General features: G+C 46.7%; 1 protein-coding gene across 1 annotated transcript in view; it reads left to right on the plus strand.

Moving 5' to 3' along the window:
• Positions 1–14,108, plus strand: part of Pik3r6 (phosphoinositide-3-kinase, regulatory subunit 6) — a 36,852-nt gene extending 22,744 nt beyond the window's left edge. The window contains 10 exon segments of the mRNA XM_013013113.1: positions 501–543; positions 546–626; positions 1,852–1,974; positions 6,084–6,194; positions 7,918–8,005; positions 8,272–8,342; positions 9,034–9,124; positions 11,757–11,872; positions 12,983–13,095; positions 13,607–14,108. Coding sequence (XP_012868567.1) covers positions 501–543; positions 546–626; positions 1,852–1,974; positions 6,084–6,194; positions 7,918–8,005; positions 8,272–8,342; positions 9,034–9,124; positions 11,757–11,872; positions 12,983–13,095; positions 13,607–13,763 — 994 coding nt within the window. The 3' untranslated portion in view covers positions 13,764–14,108.
• Positions 14,109–17,638: the final 3,530 nt, after the last annotated feature.

Raw genomic sequence — 17,638 nt, forward strand, 5'->3', positions numbered from 1 at the left:
GAGGAGGAGGAGGAGGAGGAGAAAGAAGAGAAGGAGGGGGAAGAGGAAGGGGAAGGGGAAGAAGAAGAGAAGAAGAAGAAAAGGAGGAGGAAGAAGAAGAAGAGAGGAGGAAGAGGAGAAAGAAGAAGAGGAGGGGGAAGAGAAGGGGAAAGGGAAGAAGAGAAGAAGAAGAAAAGGAGGAGAAGGAAGAAGAAGAAGAGGAGGAGGAGGGGGGAGGGGGAGGGGGGAAGAGGAAGAAGAGAAAGAAGAAGAGGAGGAGGAGGGGGAAGAGGAAGGGGAAGGGGAAGAAGAAGAGAAGAAGAAAAGGAGGAGGAAGAAGAAGAAGAAGAGGAGGAGGAGGAGGAAGAAAGGATGGGAGGAAGGGAGGGAGAAAGGAAGGAAGGAAAGAAGGAAGGAGGGAAGGAAGGAAGGAGAGAAGGAGGGAGGGATGGAGGAAGGGACGAAGGAAGAAGGAAAATAGAGAATGAGAGAAAAAAAATTCACAGCCTTCGCGCTGTCAGCCTGCTACCCCATTCCGCTCTGACTGTACTTTTTTACAACTTGCCAGGAAACAGGAGTCACAGAAATTCTGCCTCACCCCCAGACTCAGCCTCCAGCTCTACTACATCCCAGTGCTGGCCCCGCAGGTGACTGGACAGGGGAGGGGCAAGGGGCGGAGGGGGGGCGGAGCAGGGAGGGGCCAGGACTCTCCAGCAGCCTCAGCCCTATTCTCAGGGGCCAGAGTCATTACCGCTCAAATGCAGAGCTGGGAGAGGCTTCAGGGGTCTTCTGGGGGCCACAAGTGGCCAAGACAGGTTCTCTCACAACACAAGCCCACCCACAAGGTACCCACTGCTGTGTTTGAATTGGTTTTGTATTCGTTTTTTTGCCAGTATCAGAGTTTGAAAGTGCCAGGGCTTGGCACTTGCTCTGTTTTCTTCCTTGGCTGCCAGGCTGCTACTTGAGCCACACCTCTAGCCCTGCTTTTTGCTGTTTATTTTGGAGATGGACTCTCGTGGATGGAGTTTCCTGCCTGGGCTGGCTAGAACTGTGATCTGCTGGACTGAAGCATCAGGAGTAGCTAGGATTATAGGCATGAGCCACCTGACCAGCTTGGTTTTGTAATAGAGTATTATTGAGCTTCTCCTTAAACATAGGTCTTTTCTGCCCCTCTTTGCTCTTCTCTTTCTCTCCCTCCCTTCTCTTTCTTCCTTCCCTCCTTTCTTTCTTTCTCTCTTTTTCTTTCTCTCTGCCTGCCTGTCTGTTCCTATTTCCTTCCCTCCCTCTCCTCCTCTCTCTCCCCTCTCCATGTCTTTCACACACACACTTTCAGGGATTCACATAAAAGCAGGAAAAAACTGGATAATGTTGACTCACACCTGCAATCCTAACCACTCAGGAAGCTGAGACCCAAGGGTTGAGATTCAAAACCATTGAGGCCAGAAAAGCCCATGTGATTCTTGTCTCCAATTAACCAGCAAAAAGTTGGAAGGGGAGGTGTGGCTCAAGTGATAGAGTACCAGCCTTAAGAGACAAAGCTAACTGAGAACATCAGGCCTTGAGTTCAAGCCCCAGTAGCCCCCACAACAGCCACCAAAAAGAAAAGAAAGGAAAAGAAAAGAATGGAAGGAAGTCTCTCCCCTGCCAGGGCCAAGGATTATTTTTCAATCATCCCTGACAAGGGATCCTCAGCCAAAACCATCTCCCCGCCCCTGAGTTCACGAAGCAGATACTAATTAGTCAGATACAGTGTGCAAGCAAAGGCCCTGAGTGGTTAAAGACCGGCTTCCCTCACAAAGCACAGGCTGGGGAACGGGGGACCCCAGGCCAAGAGGCAGGCCCTGAGGGATGAACCCATTCTCTTGTCCCCAGGATCCCACAGCATCCAGGCAGCCAGAGCTGGGAGACCTGGCCACATTCCTGGGCCGAGCAGACCCCTGGTACCAGAGCACGGTCAACACCCTGTGTCCCGCCATCCACAAGCTGGCTGAAATGGTATGGGCTCTGAGGATGCAGAAAGGGAGGGAAGGAGAGAGGGAGGGCAACATGGGGGCTGCACAGATGGGGATACGAGAAACCCAGTGGGGAGAGAAGTGAGGTTGGGCTGGGGGGGTCCCTTTTTAGATATTGACTTCAAGAATCAGCCCCAAGGCGGAGAGGGGAGAGCGTGCCACGGGAGGACTGTGCAGCCAGTACTTGGACTTCCTAGGAGTGAGCACTTTCTGAGCCTTCTCTGGAGTCTGTGGGAAGGATGGAGTAAACCCATCTTTTCTAGATGTGCAGTCAGAGGGAGGTTTTCTGGGACCTCCCTAGGATCATTTGCTGGTAGCGCCCAGCTGGTTTCCTTAGCATTTACTATGTACCCAGCACTGATCCAGACACCGTGTGTGTGTGTGTGTGTGTGTGTGTGTGTGTGTGTGTGTGTGTGTGTGTGCACGCTGGTACTGGGGCTTGTACTCAGAGCCTAGCCACTGTCCCTTAGCTGTTTTGATCAAGGCTGGTGCTCTACCACTTGAGCCACAGCTCTACTTCTGGCTTTTTGGTGGTTGATTGAAAATAAAGGGTCTCACAGACTTTCCTGCTGGCTTGGAATCATGATCTCAGATCTCAGCCTCCTGAGTGGCTAATGAGCCCCAGTGCCTGGCATAAAGCACTTCTGAGAAGGGATTCATGCCTTTATTTCTTTGCTAGGTTCCTGGGCAGGTCCTCTAACACCTGCTGCTGTTGTCCACACAGCCCCTTTGTGCAGAGCAAGCAGCTGCAAAAAGAGACTGACAACATGCCCCAAGTAACAAAATGAGCTGAGCTGCACTGCGCCCTAAGAACAGGGCAGCCTGGCTCCAGGCCATATTCTCTGCTACACAGCACTGAAGCCCTTCAGCCACAGCTGCCTCGATAAGGGCCTTTAGCTAGTCACAGATACACACACATTGCTGATGCTTTTTGTCTACTTTGTAATTTACCTATACATTGTATTCATTTTTGTGTGTGTGTCAGTACCAAGGCTTGAACTCAGGGCCTCCTGCTCTCTCGCTCAGCTTTTTCCACTCATGCATGGTGCTTTACTACTTGAGCCTCACCTTCTGCACAGCTTTTTGCTAGTTGAATTGGAGATTATAGACAATCTCATGGACTTTTCAGCCCAAGGTTGCCTAAAGCCTTGATCCTGTAAATCTCAATGTCCTGAATAGCTAGGATTAGGGCCCTGCGCTACTGGTGCCTGGCATTTTCTGTATTTGTGTGTTTGGCTTTTCTTGTTGACTTAAAGAGTGTAATGTCCTCAGACGTAGCACGTAGCACGTTTCTTCTTTTTGATTTCTGCTTTCAGAGTCTTGCTTTGAAAGTCCTCCCCCCCACTCCAAAATTAAATATTCACTGTTAATTTGCTCAAACACTTCCAATGCCTTGAATTTTATGTTGAGCAAATCAGCCCATCTGCAGTTAATTTTAGTGTTTCATGTAAGATAGGCCATTTTGCTTTTTTTCTCCAAAGGTGTAGCCAGTTTGTCCTGAAGCTATTTATTGCATTCGTCTCCTGGCCTTTTTCACGTGCCATATTGTGTTTATCATTGACTAAATTCTTACATCTGCCTGAGTTTATTTCTGGACACCCATTCTCTTTCCTGGATCTGGGCAATACTGTGGAAATCAGCCCTTTTGTATTCTAATATTTGCCAGGGTTAGCTTCTATGATTATCCTTCTTTTACAAAACTTACCAGAACATGCCAATTCTTTTCCTTCCTGATAAACTGTAGAATTGTCTTTCATGTTTTGTTTTGGGTTTTAAGTTCTGTTGGGATTTTGAGAATCACAGTAGAATTACAATCAAATCCTGGAGAATTCACTTTTTTTTTGTCAGACCTGGGGCTTGAACTCAGAGCCTAGGCACTGTCTCTGAGCTATTTCTCCTCAAGGCAAGCGCTCTACCACTTGAGCCACAGCTCCACTTCTGGTTTTCTGGTGATTAAATGGAGATAAGCATCTCACAGACTTTTTGGCCTGGGCTGGCTTTGAACCACGATCCTCAGATCTCAACCTCCTGAGGAACTAGGATTATAGGCATGAGCCACCAGTGCCCGGCCAAGAATTAGCATCTTTTATTCTTTTGGAACACACTGTAGCTCTTCATTTATGGAAGTCTTTCTTTTATATCTTTCAGTATAATGGTGTGATTTTCATCATATTAGTATCTGCCCATTTTTTCCTAAACCCATTCTTCAGGTTTTATAGGTCAATGGCAGAACCTATGAATAGTAGAAAAGGTAACTATAGATTTGCACATACTTATTTTTGCTTTCAGAAATAGTTAAAGAACACAGTATTTATTGTCAGTACCAGGGTTCAAATTCAAGGCCTCTCACTTATTCAGCTTTCTTGCTAGCAGCTGGTGCTCTACCATCTGAACCACACCTCCAGTCTAGCTCTTTGCTGGTGAGTAGAGATGGAAATTTTGGGCTCCAGGCTGGATTCAAGCTTTCCATCCTCCATGTCTTAGCCTCCTTAGAAGCTAGGATTACAGGCATGAGCTACTAACACCCTGCCTAACCATTTGTTCTTTAACTACTGTACTGAGCTCTTCTTCACTTTGCTTTATATTTGATTGGTTAGGAGGCCTTCTTATGTTTTTAATTCAAAGCAGTATTTTGGTATGCACATGTCTTCTGATTTATACCTTATCTAGGGATATCATTGCATGTATATGAAGGGCTGTTTAGCTGGGTATTAAAATACTTTTTTCCTTGAGCCCCAGAGGACTCCATAGATAACATTTTGGAGGTTTTTCTTCTATCTTTCCTCCTGTAATTAGCAATTAATATGGCCCTATGGCCCTGGTGCTTATCCCAAACGCAGCTTCCACATGGAGAAACTGGAAGTGTGTGGGCAGTGATGACACTATGAGAGCAAGTCCATCATTCACTGGTGTGAGTGTGAAAGGAATAATGCGAGAATCAGAGACATTTCATAGCACCAGATAGAGCCTGAATGAGATAAACTCTGAGATTATAGGTTGGCCACTCTCATTCAAGACTCCCAAATCTGAAATGCCCCTGACATCCAAAACTCCTTCACACCACCACAACACCAGAAGTGGCAAACATCACCATGGTCCCAGGTGGCAGGTTCTAGTCAGAGCATGCACATGCATGTTCAAGTATCATATGAAGTTGCCTTTAGCTTACAGAGTGAGGGGTGTATCCAACAAAATAAATTTCACATTTATTAAACATGAGTCCCATTGCCAAGATACCTCATGAAAATAGTCTAAAATCTGAAATCAGAGATATTCTTTTGTTTTCTGGTCCTACACATTCCAGAGAAGGGATATTCAATTTGCATTACATTCTATGTCAATGTTTTTCTGTTTGTCCTAAAGATCTCAGTTATTATGGGTTATAGTCATGGGAATCTGTGAAAGCCATGGGGGATAAAGCATTAAGTCCAGTCCCAATAAAACACAAACATTATTAGTTTTTATTTATTTACATATTTATTTATTTATTTTATATACAGGGACTCACTATGTTGTCCACTATGTTTGACTTGAACTAATGATCTTCCTACCTCAGCCTCCCAACAAGCTGGGATTACAGGCACAAGCCATCACACCCAGCTGATTGATTTTTAATAAACAGATCCAGAGACTGATAGAACTGAGAGAGACATCAGTTCATATTATTTACCCTTGTAAGAAACTCAGTGCTCAAAAAGTTTGAATATGCAAAGGGCCAGTGGCTCACATCTGTCATCCTATCTACACAGGAGGCTGAGACCTGAGGATCACAGTTTGAAGCCAGGCTGGGCAGGAAAGTCAGTGAGGCTCTTATCTCCAATTAATATGTATCCAGTACAGTGATCTGCACCTTTAAATTGTTCAATATGTCCTTGTCCAATGGAAATGAATCAGGTTCCTTGGGGAGCTGGAGCTCTGTGCAGATACATTCTGATCAGAAGTAGAAATCAAGTGGTCAGGAAGGATTGGGGTATTGGAAGGACCAGCTGGGGCTGTGCATTGTGGAGAATATGTGAAGGCTCTTAGGGAAATGGTGCCTTATTGGTAGTCTGGATAAAAATCTGCTGAAGACATTCTCCATCTCCCTCACAGCCTCCCTGCCTGGATACATCCCAAACAGTTGATCCCTTCATCCTGGACGCCATCACATACTATGTTCGCATGGGTACCCAACCTATCTATTTCCAGATCTACAGGGTCAAGGTAAGTCTCCCATGCTTCCCACGTGGGGCTCTTGGAGTACCATGTCAGGACCACAAGACCACCAACTGGATCCCTTAGCTATGGGGAACAGGGATCACCAGGCTGCAAGTCACAGACACACCTCCACGATCTAGGTGATAATGCTTTGCTCAGTAGCTGGATGGATCTGACCATCAATAAGATCTAAGACTCAGATCCATGCAGAAGAATGAGGATCCAAGAGAGGTCGCTCTAAACTCATTTCCAATCTCTAGCCACAAATTCCCATTAGTCCAAAACTATTCCCCCCCACCCCAGTGCTAGGGCTTAAACTCAAGCCCTTGAGCTCTCTCGTTTGGCTTTTTCACTCAAGGCTGGCACTCTATCACTTGGGCCATGCCTCCACTTCAGCTTTTTGCTGGTTAACTGGAAGTGAGAGTCTCACAGAATTTTCTGCTCAGGTTGGCTTTGAACCATAATCCTCAGATCTCAACCTCCTGATGACAGGCATGAGTCATTCACACCCAGCTCAACTACTCTTATATACATTAAAGGAGCACACAATAGAGCACTGATCAGATGTACAGTCAGTAAATGCACAAGTGTTCTCATGGTCAGGTAGAGATACATAATTGTGTGTGCTCTCCCTTTACCTGGGTGTGTGTGTTTCCACCAGAACCATCACAAGAATTTAAGTAGAATGCTGTGCATTGGCTTTGCAATAGCTATGACATCGTTAGGTAGAGAGAATTTTCAGCTCCATTACAAACTATGGGATCATGGTCAATTTTATTTATATATATATATATATATATATATATATAAAATATACATATGCATATTGTGTTTGTGCTCTGTTATTGACCAAAAGGTGGTTATCTCTTATTTAGCTGATGGATATATATATTTATGTAACATATAATATTATATATTATAATAATGTAATATAGTATACAATAATGTATTATTATAAGAATGTAATATATTATATACTATATAATATTATTATAACAACATAATTATAAAATATATGTATAATAAAATATATATTACAAAATTATATGTACATTATACTATATAATATAGATCATCTATATTATATGTATATAATATGTATGTTAATTATGAATATATTATATTATATATGATAATATAACATATTATACATGCATATGTAATTATGTAATATATTATAATATATTATATAACAATTATATGTTATATAAGATTATATATTATATAATATATATACTATGTATTACATGATAGATGTTATATAATATTTTATATAATTATAGCATATTACATGCTATAATATTATATATCATATAATGTTATAATATATTATATATTTCTTTAGTGGTGGATGGATTCCACTCAGAATCTAGCATGGCCAGGCACCACCCATGGCTCATACTGTAATCCTAGCTACTCAGGAGACTGAGATCTGAGAATCATAGTTCAAAGCCAGCCCAGGCAGGAAAGTCTGTGATATACTTATCTCCAATAAACCAGTAAAAAGCCAGAAGGAGATGTGATTCAAGTGGTAGAGGGCCATCCTTGAGCAGAGAAGAAGCTAAGCAAGCATGAGACTCGAGTTCAAGCCTTAGTATCAGCACAAAAAATAACTAAATACCATAAAGACTCGAGCATGGGTGTGAGGCAGAGGCAGAGATGGATCTGGGCCAGTGAGCCATCCTTCCCCAATCCTCCTTCCTCCCTTCCTACCCCTTCCTCTTTCCAGATCTTCAGTGATCTGAGCCAAGAACCTACAGAAGACATTTTCCTCACAGAGCTGAAGATGAAGATCCATGAGCCCAAACCCCCCAAAGGTGAACAGTGGCCCCTGCTTCCCAAAGCATGGGCTCAGATTCCCTGGAACTCTCCCACCTTGTCCCCCAGCCGGCTCAACCCTGTGCCTGGCCGATGTCAGAGCTGCCCTTGTCTCCCTCCCTGGAGCTCCCCAAGCCCAGAAGCCAGCCTGGTCCCCCTGAGTGCTAGCTTAGCATCCAGGGCTCAGCTTGGCCTCTGTGTGCGTGGAGGGGAACAGGGGACCTCACCCCTCGGCTTGTACCTCTCATCTCTTCCCCCTTCACAGAGGGTGCATCACCCCGGAGGAGAGGGGCAGCAGAGAGCTTGGGTGCTGAGCTCTCCTTGTGCTACCAGAAGGTCAGTGACTTGGCTGTGGTCAGGAGGGTTCAGGGGTTCAGCTAGCAGAAGTGGCTTCACGGACCTGGAGGGGCTGAAGGAGCTAAAGGTCTTTTTTAGTCTGGTGTGATTCTTTTTTCACTAAAGGCTGGTACTCTACCACTTGAGCCTCACCCCCCACTTACGGCTTTTTGCTGGTTCATTGGAGATAAAGAATCTCTCAAATTTGTCTGCCTGGGCTGGCTTTGAACTGCGATCCTCAGATCTCATCTTCTGGAGTAGCTGGGATTACAGGCATGAGCTGTCGGTGCCCGGCTCCTTACAGCTGTTAGCAGTTTTTCAGCCGTGGGAGGGTTTTTCAGGGACAAAGTGGGGGTGAAGGGGTCAAAGTGGACCTTCTGTGTCAACAAGGCCATAATGGAACTTAAGGAAAGAGAGGATGGAACTTAAGGACCCCCTGCTCCAAATCTCTCTCAAGAGCTGAGCAAATGCCTCAACTAATCCCACTGGGGCTGGAACCTGGGGCTGGAAGTAGGTAAACTAGGCAGACTCCATGCCTCTATCCCTGGGTCATTCAGGACAGTGCCCCAGGCAGGGCTGAGGGCAGGCGGAAACATAAGAGAGGCCAGACTGGGAGTATAAGGGTGCAGGGAGAGAGAGACACAACTTGGACCCCACCTGTCCCTTAACCCCCACCCCTACCCCCCCCCAGGCCCTGCTCAGCCACCGTCACCAAGAGGTGGCCATCTCCCTTAGGGCCACTGGGCTGGTCCTGAAGGCCATTCCGGCCAGTGACACTGAAGGTAAGGAGCTGGGGGTGCAGAGCAAAGAGAAAGAGAGAAGGGCTGAGAAGGGGGAAGTTATGGAGAGAGGAAAAGGACTGAAGAGGGAGTGTGCTGAAGGGGGGGGCGCACATCTGGTCACAGAACTCCAGCTTGGACAAGCCGAGCCCTGGGCTTCCCTGACTGAAGCAGGGCCTTGGCACTTTAGGGGTTCATTGTTAGTAACCCGAATTCTGGCCTGCGCCTCAGGTCTGGGCCTCTGCACCTGGGAAATTAGAAGACATCACTTTAGAGCAGATAGTCATTAGAGCACCTGCCTAGCAAACAAAGACCCCAAGTTCAAACCCCAGTACTACACAGAAAGGTTACCTCTCGCTGTGCAATCTCTAAAAGGGCAGCAATGTGGAGTACGAAGCATGGCACCTGTTTGCCAGGGGCTAGGCAATGCTGTGTCTATGGATGAACTCCTCTGAGCACATGCTAAGCAATGAAACTGTTTCTTTGGAGGAACTTACAAGGCCACTCTGTGGAAGGATCAAAGCTGGCCCCTGTACTGTCAAAGCTCTGCTGTTCCCCACTATCCAATCTTACACATGACTTTAGAGACATGAGCACAGAACCAACAAGACCATTCACCCATGGGCTGGGAATGTGGCTTAGTGGTAGAGGGCTTGCCTAGTATGCATGAAGCCCTGGGTTCCATTCCACAGAACCAACAAACAGAAAAGGCCTGAAGTGGTGCTGTGGCTCAAGTGATAGAGTGCTAGCCTTGAGCAAAAGAAGCTCAGGGACAGTGCCTAGGCCCTGGGTTCAAGCTCCAGGACTGGGCGGGTGGGCGGCGGGGAGATTTTAAAAAAAGTTCGCCCAGTCAGGGGCAGATGTCTAACACCTGTAATCCTAGCTACTCAAGAGGCTGAGAGCTGAGGATTAAGGCTGGCAACCAGCCTCATCAAGAAAGTTGGTGAAACTCTTATCTCCAATTAACCGCCAAAGAGTGGATGTGAGGCTCACGTGGTAGAGCACTAGCCTTGAGCAAAAATGCTGACAGCACCCAGACCCTAAGTTCAGCCTCAGTACCAGTCATCTGTCTCTACTGAATTTGTGCTCTTTTGTTTGGTTGAGACAGTAACTCCCCAGATAGCCCAGGTTGGCCTCAAACTTGACATCCTCCTACCTCAGCCTCCTGCATTTGTATCTGTTTGTTTATGTTGATGGTACAAGGGCCGTGTGCACTTAAGTCTGGTGCCCTGTCACTTGTTCCGCTTTTTGCAGGTCAATTGGAGATAAGAGTCTTGTGAACTTTTCAGCTTAGGCTGGCTTTGAACCTTGATTCTCCAGATTGCAGACTCCTGTGTGGCTAAGATTACAGGCCACTGGTGCCAAGCCACATGTATGTTCTTACAAGGCACCAGAGCTCCAGTCGAGCTAGATTTGTGAGTGACGTGTGAAACTCATTCACAGACATTCTTTCCTTGTGGTCCATAAACACATGGGAGATATATAGTGGCTCCTAGCTTAGAGGTAGGTGCAGGTGATGGATTAACAAGAGTCAGAGCTGGATGGGTAGAGACTGAACTCCGGCTTTGCCATCTGATACCTGGTGACCTTGCAAGAGTTGCTTGTAACTTCTCTACATTTTCAGAGAAATTTCTGAAAACAGACTCGATACTCATTTATGACATAGAGTGTAATCTTGGCCCTTATATTTAAATCTGAATTTTTGCTTGTATCTTCTTCCCAAGGTACCTACTCATCCCCTACACCCAAACCCTATCAGATCAGGTCTGATGATATCAGAGTCCCCCTAATAGGGGGAAATGCACAACTCCTTTAGCCGGAGGGAGGGACTGGGCCTGGGAGCAGCCACACAGTCATTATGAGCATGTTGGTGGAGGTATAGGGATGGGATTCAGACTTGCCTCTCATGGGAGGGTCCCTGGGTTCAACACTACAGCTAAGTAAAAAAAAAAAAATGTTTAAGCCAACGGAACCAGGCACTGGTGGCTCACACCTATAACCTTAACTACTCAGGAAACTGCAATATGAAAATCTCAGTTTGAAGCCAGCCAGGGCAAGAAAGTCTTATTTCCAATTATCCAAATTTTTTTAAAAGGGGGAAAAAAGAAAAAAAACTAAAGCAAAAGTGGAGCTATGGCTCAAGTGGTAGAGTGCTAACCTTGAGTAAGAAAGCTAAAGTCCAGGGTTTGATCTACACACACACACACACACACACACACACACACACACACACACACACACACACACCACACCACACCACAATCAAAGGAAAGTGTGAAGCAGGTCTCTCCTTGCCATGATGCTTCTGGCTAGCTATTCCTTCTATTCTCATGGTGTCTGTGGCTAAAGAGGAATTCAACCGAACATTCTTCCTTTGGTAAGGGGGGCAGGGGATAAAGGACAGAGCTGCAGGGAGGAGTTGGGGCCAATGATGGCTGCCTGGTCTGAGGAGACAGACACCTAGCTGATTCTCCAGGGAGCTGGGTCATGGGGAAGCAAGTGCAACAGCTCAAGAAAGAATTGGGAAGTGGGGAGATAGAGGGCTGAGCTGGGTTTGGGATGGTCTTCTTAGGACCCAGAATCTCCAATGGACACTTCCCAGGAGTCTCACTCCCAGTCCCCCTACCTAATTCAGTTTTGGGGTTCCCCCATTGCCCCCCAGTGGCTGCGTCTGCAATGGACCACATGTGTCTGAATGTGAGCGTGGCGGAGGTTGTCAAGTCCTGTCACCTGGCGGGAAGGTCCTTCTCGGTAGGTTCCAACGGGAGGTACAGGGCACGGGTGGATGGGAGCCAGGCCAGCAGGTGACAGGGAGCCTGCATGAGGGAAAGGCCTGACAGGAGAGGGCACGCTTCGCTATGGAAATGAAGCGTCCAATCAGAAAGAATCTGCCCTCCAAACTGTGTTTCAAATACAGAGCACCAATGAGGCTACCTACGTAAAGCAATCAGAGTCAAGGCCCAGTCCTCCACCCAAGGACCATTTGAGGACCTGTGACATGTCCCCTGATCATCACAAATGCCCCCAGCATCCTTGGGTACCACACAGCAGCCAGACCACTAAAGAATGGCAGTCTTTGTTGGGCATTAGTGGCTCTTTCCTGTAATCCTTGCCACCCAGGAGATCTGAGAATCCAGCTTCAGAGCCAGCCCAGGCAGACTTATTTCCTGTTAATTACCAAAAAGTTAGAAGTAGAGGTGTGGCTCAAGTGGCAGAGCACCAGCCTTGAGCAGGAGAGCAGAAGGCCTTGACTTCAAGCTCTAGTGCTAGTGCCAAAAAAAAAAAAATAGTGTAGAAGGGAGGGCCCCATTGATGATTCATGTCTGTAATCCTAGCTACTCAGGAGGCTGAGATCTGAGGATCATGGTTCAAAGACAGCCTAGACAGGAAAATCTGTGAGACTCTTATCTCCGACAAACCACCAGAGAACCAGAAGTGGAGCTGGGGCTCAAAGTGGTAGTGCACTAGCCTTGAGTAAAAGAACTTAGCAACAGCACCCAAGCCCTGAGTTCAAGCCTCACGACCAACAAAAGAGGGAAAGAAATTGTTTATGTAATTTAATGCTGAGAAGTGCATATTCCCAGGCATCCAGTTGGTCATGTAGAAGTACTGCTAAAGTACTACTACCATTCATAGTAGTCCAACATGCACTGTCCATTCTGGCTGGGAGAAGCAGCCACAGGCCATGACAACAGGGAGAGAGTAGAGGCAGGATTATTACTGCTAAGAATCATGTCCGAGAAGCAAGCAGGGGAGCCCTTGGTCTGTACAGAAGAAACAACAGACCTAGGGTGGAAGGAATGGACAGGGCCAACTGCCCTGAGCAAGGGCGACACATGGACGCGTCATATCTGTGTGTAGATGGCGACAAACACCTTCCGGACCTCCAGTATCCAGGTCCAGAGCCAGGACCACAGGCCACTGATGCTGTGGTTGGACAAGGACAATCAGCGCACATTCAAGGACGTGGTTAGGTGAGCTGGGCCTGCCACCCTCCCCCTTCCCCTCCCCCTCCATTTTCCCCCCCCCCACCCGGTCCAGCCAGGGCTCCAGACTTCATGGCACAAACAAGGATACTTTATCAGTGGTGGAACCTGTCACCAGACAGAGGTCCTGATGACTTGAATCTAGGTAGCAGAGGCTGGCACTGGGGAGATGCTGAGGGGTACACTCAGCCTGCAGTCCTCCTGACCCAACCCCCTCGTGCTGGCACTGGAGGGGGGCGGGGCTTCCACCAAGGCAGCACCCTGGAGCAGCTGTGTCAATTAATAGGACCCTTGCAGGCTTTAACTAGGAAGTATGTTAAGAGAGACAGATAGACACAGAAACCCGTCTCCTCCTCTGGGGAGCCCAGGCTCCCTATATTCTTTTTCCTTTTGATTTTCCTCTTCCTTCTGCATGCCACCCTCTTCTATACCCTTCAAATGTGTGGGATATCTCCGGTCCCTCAGATAGGCCCTCTGAGCTGGTCTGTCCCCACCACAGATTTGAGGTTGATCCCTGCCCAGAGCCATGTTCCAGGTCTCAGAGATCCAAGACGCCATGGCCCAATCCAGAAGAGCAGAAGGCAATGGAACAGACTGAAACCACGTCCAAGCCTCTTCAAATGCCCATCAACACCTACTCTGGCATTGTCCAGTGAGCCCAATACCAGTGCTAGAATTGGGCCCAGGGCAGCAGGCACAACAAGAAACACTATTCCCAGGCTCTCCAATGCTGGCGCCAACAGCGGAAACGAGGGCCTGACTCCATTGGAGAGCTCTGGCTTTGACCAGAAGTCTGGGAGGGCCTGGGAGCTCAGGGACCTGGCCATAGGGATGTGCGATGATGCAGAACACAGAGCAGACCCAGGGGACCCCTGAGTAGAGCCGAGCTGAGATGGAATAGGAGCATGTGCCCCTTGTGAAGCACCCATTGTGTGTGTTCATTCCTGTTTGTGCTGGTCCTGGGGCTTGAATTCAGGACCTAGGTACTGTTCCTGCGTATTTTCCACTCAAGGCGAGCACTCTACCACTTGAGCCAGAGTTCCATTTTCAGACTTTTAGTGGTTAATTGAAAATAAGAGTCCTGCCAAGGCTGGCTTCAAACTGAGATCTTCAGATATCAGCCTGCAGCGTAGCTAGGATTACAGGTGTGAGTCACCAGTGCCCACCTTGCATTTGTTTTTAATCACTCCCTCCTACCCTTGTCTTTGGCCACTCAAGCTCACCACCCAGCCCTTAAAAACCAGCACCAGATACTCTTAGGAGACGAACACAAAATCACAATTACCTCTATGCTGCTGATCATATAAAATAATATTTATCAAAATGAATTTCAGGAAATGGAAACAATAATTTTTTTCTCTCTGTGTCTTGTTGGTTCATTTATATGTCTTGGGGAGAGGGTAAGGGGAGCACAGAAATGAAGGGATAAAGGGTGAACAAATGCAGCCATAGTGCTCACTAGACACTACGTGGAAATGTACTATACAAATTGTGGGTGGGGATGGAAGGGAAACACTGGGAGACAGTGAGGGAAGAGATGGCATTGTTCAGAAAGAAATGCACTCTTTACCTGACTTATGTGACTGTAACATGTTACTTATGTTCTCCTCTGTACTTCACCTTTATAATAATAATAAAAATCTAAATTTAATAGCATCAGAGCTGCTATTTTAGCCATTGCTCTAGGGCCAAGGAGAAAGATGGAAGAAGGTCAAAGGTCAAAGGTAAACACACTTGGGTCCACTCGCTCTGTCCTCAGAACACTGTCCACTCCGCCCATGCCAAAGTACATCTCTCCCACTGAAGAAAAGAATAACAGAGTCAATAAATGCACACTGAAGTCTTTCTGCTTTTGTCTAATACCCAACAATATTTAGATTTTAATAGAAATCAGAGGGCAGACCTTCTCATTAACTTAGGGACGGTTCTGATAAGGCACTCTTCCCCAAACAGAGGTGGAAATATGCAGTAATTTCAAAGGATCTTGAGATTAAAGACATCACAATTCTTAGCATTTGAGTTCAATGACTATCAATGACAACTGTCCTAGTATCCCCACACTTAAGAGGCAGTCTCCACCCCAGAAGGAGAAAGTAACCAAGAGAACACAAAGCCTTGAGCCCAGGGGCTGGGAAGTTGGCTCAATGGTAGAGTGCTTGCCTTGCATGCCTGAGGCCCTGGGTTCGATTCCTTAGCACCACATAAGCAGAAAAAGCCAGAAGTGGCGCTGTGGCTCAAGTGGTAGAGTGCTAGCCTTGAGCTGAAGAGCTGAGGGACAGCCTTCAGACCTAGAGTTCAAGCCCAGGACTGGCAAAAAATAAAAAAATAAAAATAAATTTTTAAAAAAGCCTTGAGCCTGGCCCCATCACTGGATGAGTTTCAGCAGACATATAGTACTTGAAGAGGCCCTTTTAAATTTGAGGATTTGAGAGTAGAAAGGTGAAACCTATGCCTGTAATCCTAGCTACTCGGGAGCCTGAGATCCATGATTTGAAGTTCAAAACCAGCTTAGGCAAAAAAAAGTCCATGAGACTCTCATTTCCAATTAACCACTAAAGAGCTGGAAATGGAGCTGTGGCTCAAGTGGTGCAGCAGCAGCCTTGAGCAGAAAAAGCTAAGGAACAAAAAGCCCTAGTACCTACCCACTGTCGTGAACACACACACAAACACACAGTAACAACATGTGCATTCTATTTCAGCCTCTCAATGTCCTAGGAATTGAGACAAGTACCTAGTAGGCACTTATGCCTGCAGGGACGCTGCAGGGGACATGGGAACAAGGCACAGGTTTTCTCAGGTAGACAGGAGTTTCAAAGGGGAAAGGGTGGGGCCACGTAGGCAGCAGTGTGGAGCCCAGCTCCTGGAACCCTGCAGATGTAAGCATCTGAGGGCAAGCAGTGGGCACAGTGCCTGCCTCCCAGAGCAGATGAATCTGGGACAGATCAAGACCAAGACAAAAATGGATGAAGGGGCTGAGTAGGAGAGGGACAAGGAACAGGCTGCAGTGTGGCTGAGGTGTTTTGAAACCTGAAGTGACTACAGACAGTATCACTGAAGTTGACTGAATTTGCCCTGAGGAAACTGAATTTCTTTTTCCTTTTTTTTTTTTTCAGTATTGGCGGGATATAAACTTGTTCATATTCATGAAGTCTTTAAGTAGACATGTTTAGAGTTTCCCAGCTGTTAAGGTGCAAACACACTGGGCTTTCTTCCCAGTTCTCTAACAACTTCAAGTCTTAGACCAAATTCTGCTACACAAGCAGACAGATTAACAAGTATTCCTGCCCCCCAACCCTACCCACTGCCAAGGCTAGGGTTGTAGATCCGTGGTAGAACACTTGCCTAGCATGTTCAAGGTCCTAGGTTCAATTCCCAGCACTATGAAAAACAGAAGAAGAAAGTAGTTTAAAAAAAATTAGTGGCTGGGGGCTGGGAAGGTGGCTCAGTGGTAGAGTGCTTGCCTTGCATGCATGAGGCCCTGGGTTCGGTTCATAAGCAAAACAAAGCTGGAAGTGGCACTGTGGCTCAAGTGGTAGAGCACTAGCCTTGTGCTGAAGAGCTGAGGGACAGCGCCCAGACCCAGAGTTCAGGCCCCAGAACCAACAAAAAAACAATCAAACAAAACACAGTGGCTGGACACTGGACTAATTTGAAGAAAAGCCTGTGGCATCCTTCCAAAGAGGAATCTTTTTTCTTAGTTCTTTTTCTAGATTCTTTTTTTTCTAGGTTCTTCTATGCTTTCAAGTGAAGACAACAATGCCTCATAAATCAGATCAGATATGGTTAAATTCACCTGTAAAATCTATTATGTTGACAGATGAAGCTACTTCTTTTGATCTTAAAATTGTGGATGTGTTTCTATCAGCTGCCTCTTGAGTGTGGCTTTTAATTTAATGCTAGTTTGGGGCCACTGGAATGTTTACCTCCAAACAAGGCCAGTAAGTGCCTTAGGTGAGATTAAAACTATACAGTTCAGATAGACTTCTGAGGGGCTTGAGGTGCTACCAGGATCTGACCTGACTCCCCTCTGCTGCTAGTCCTTCAGTCTTGAACTAGAAATGGGTTGCAGGAGGTCACACCTTTCCAGGAACAGCTTGGATACAATGAAACAGTCCTGGGTCTTGGCATCAAAAAAGAAAAGAATCCCCGCCTTCTCGAAGCTTTGATTGCATGGAAACAATCAACAAGGACAGAACAGCTTGATAGTAAGAAAGTAGGAGCCATTAAAGCAGGTGGTAGAGGTGAGTCTTGGGCTTACCATTTCATTTTTGGTGCACAGGGGGTGATCTGTGTGGGTGCCTGCGGATCGGGAAGCCTTTGAATAATTATTTAGAGGACAGAACTTAATAGATCTCTTTTCTCCACTCTCTCCCACCTCCATCCTTCATCCTGGCCCCAACATCCCGGAAGATAATGGGACACCTAGGGGACAGGTGGAACCTGTACCCCAGCTCAGAACACACCCTATAGGACCCAGGACACGCCTGTGGTACACCTGGATACATCCGAGCAGGTGGCGCCGCAGGCGGCG

Source organism: Dipodomys ordii, unplaced genomic scaffold, assembly GCF_000151885.1.
Source record: "Dipodomys ordii isolate 6190 unplaced genomic scaffold, Dord_2.0 Scaffold19, whole genome shotgun sequence".
NCBI lineage: Eukaryota > Metazoa > Chordata > Mammalia > Rodentia > Heteromyidae > Dipodomys > Dipodomys ordii.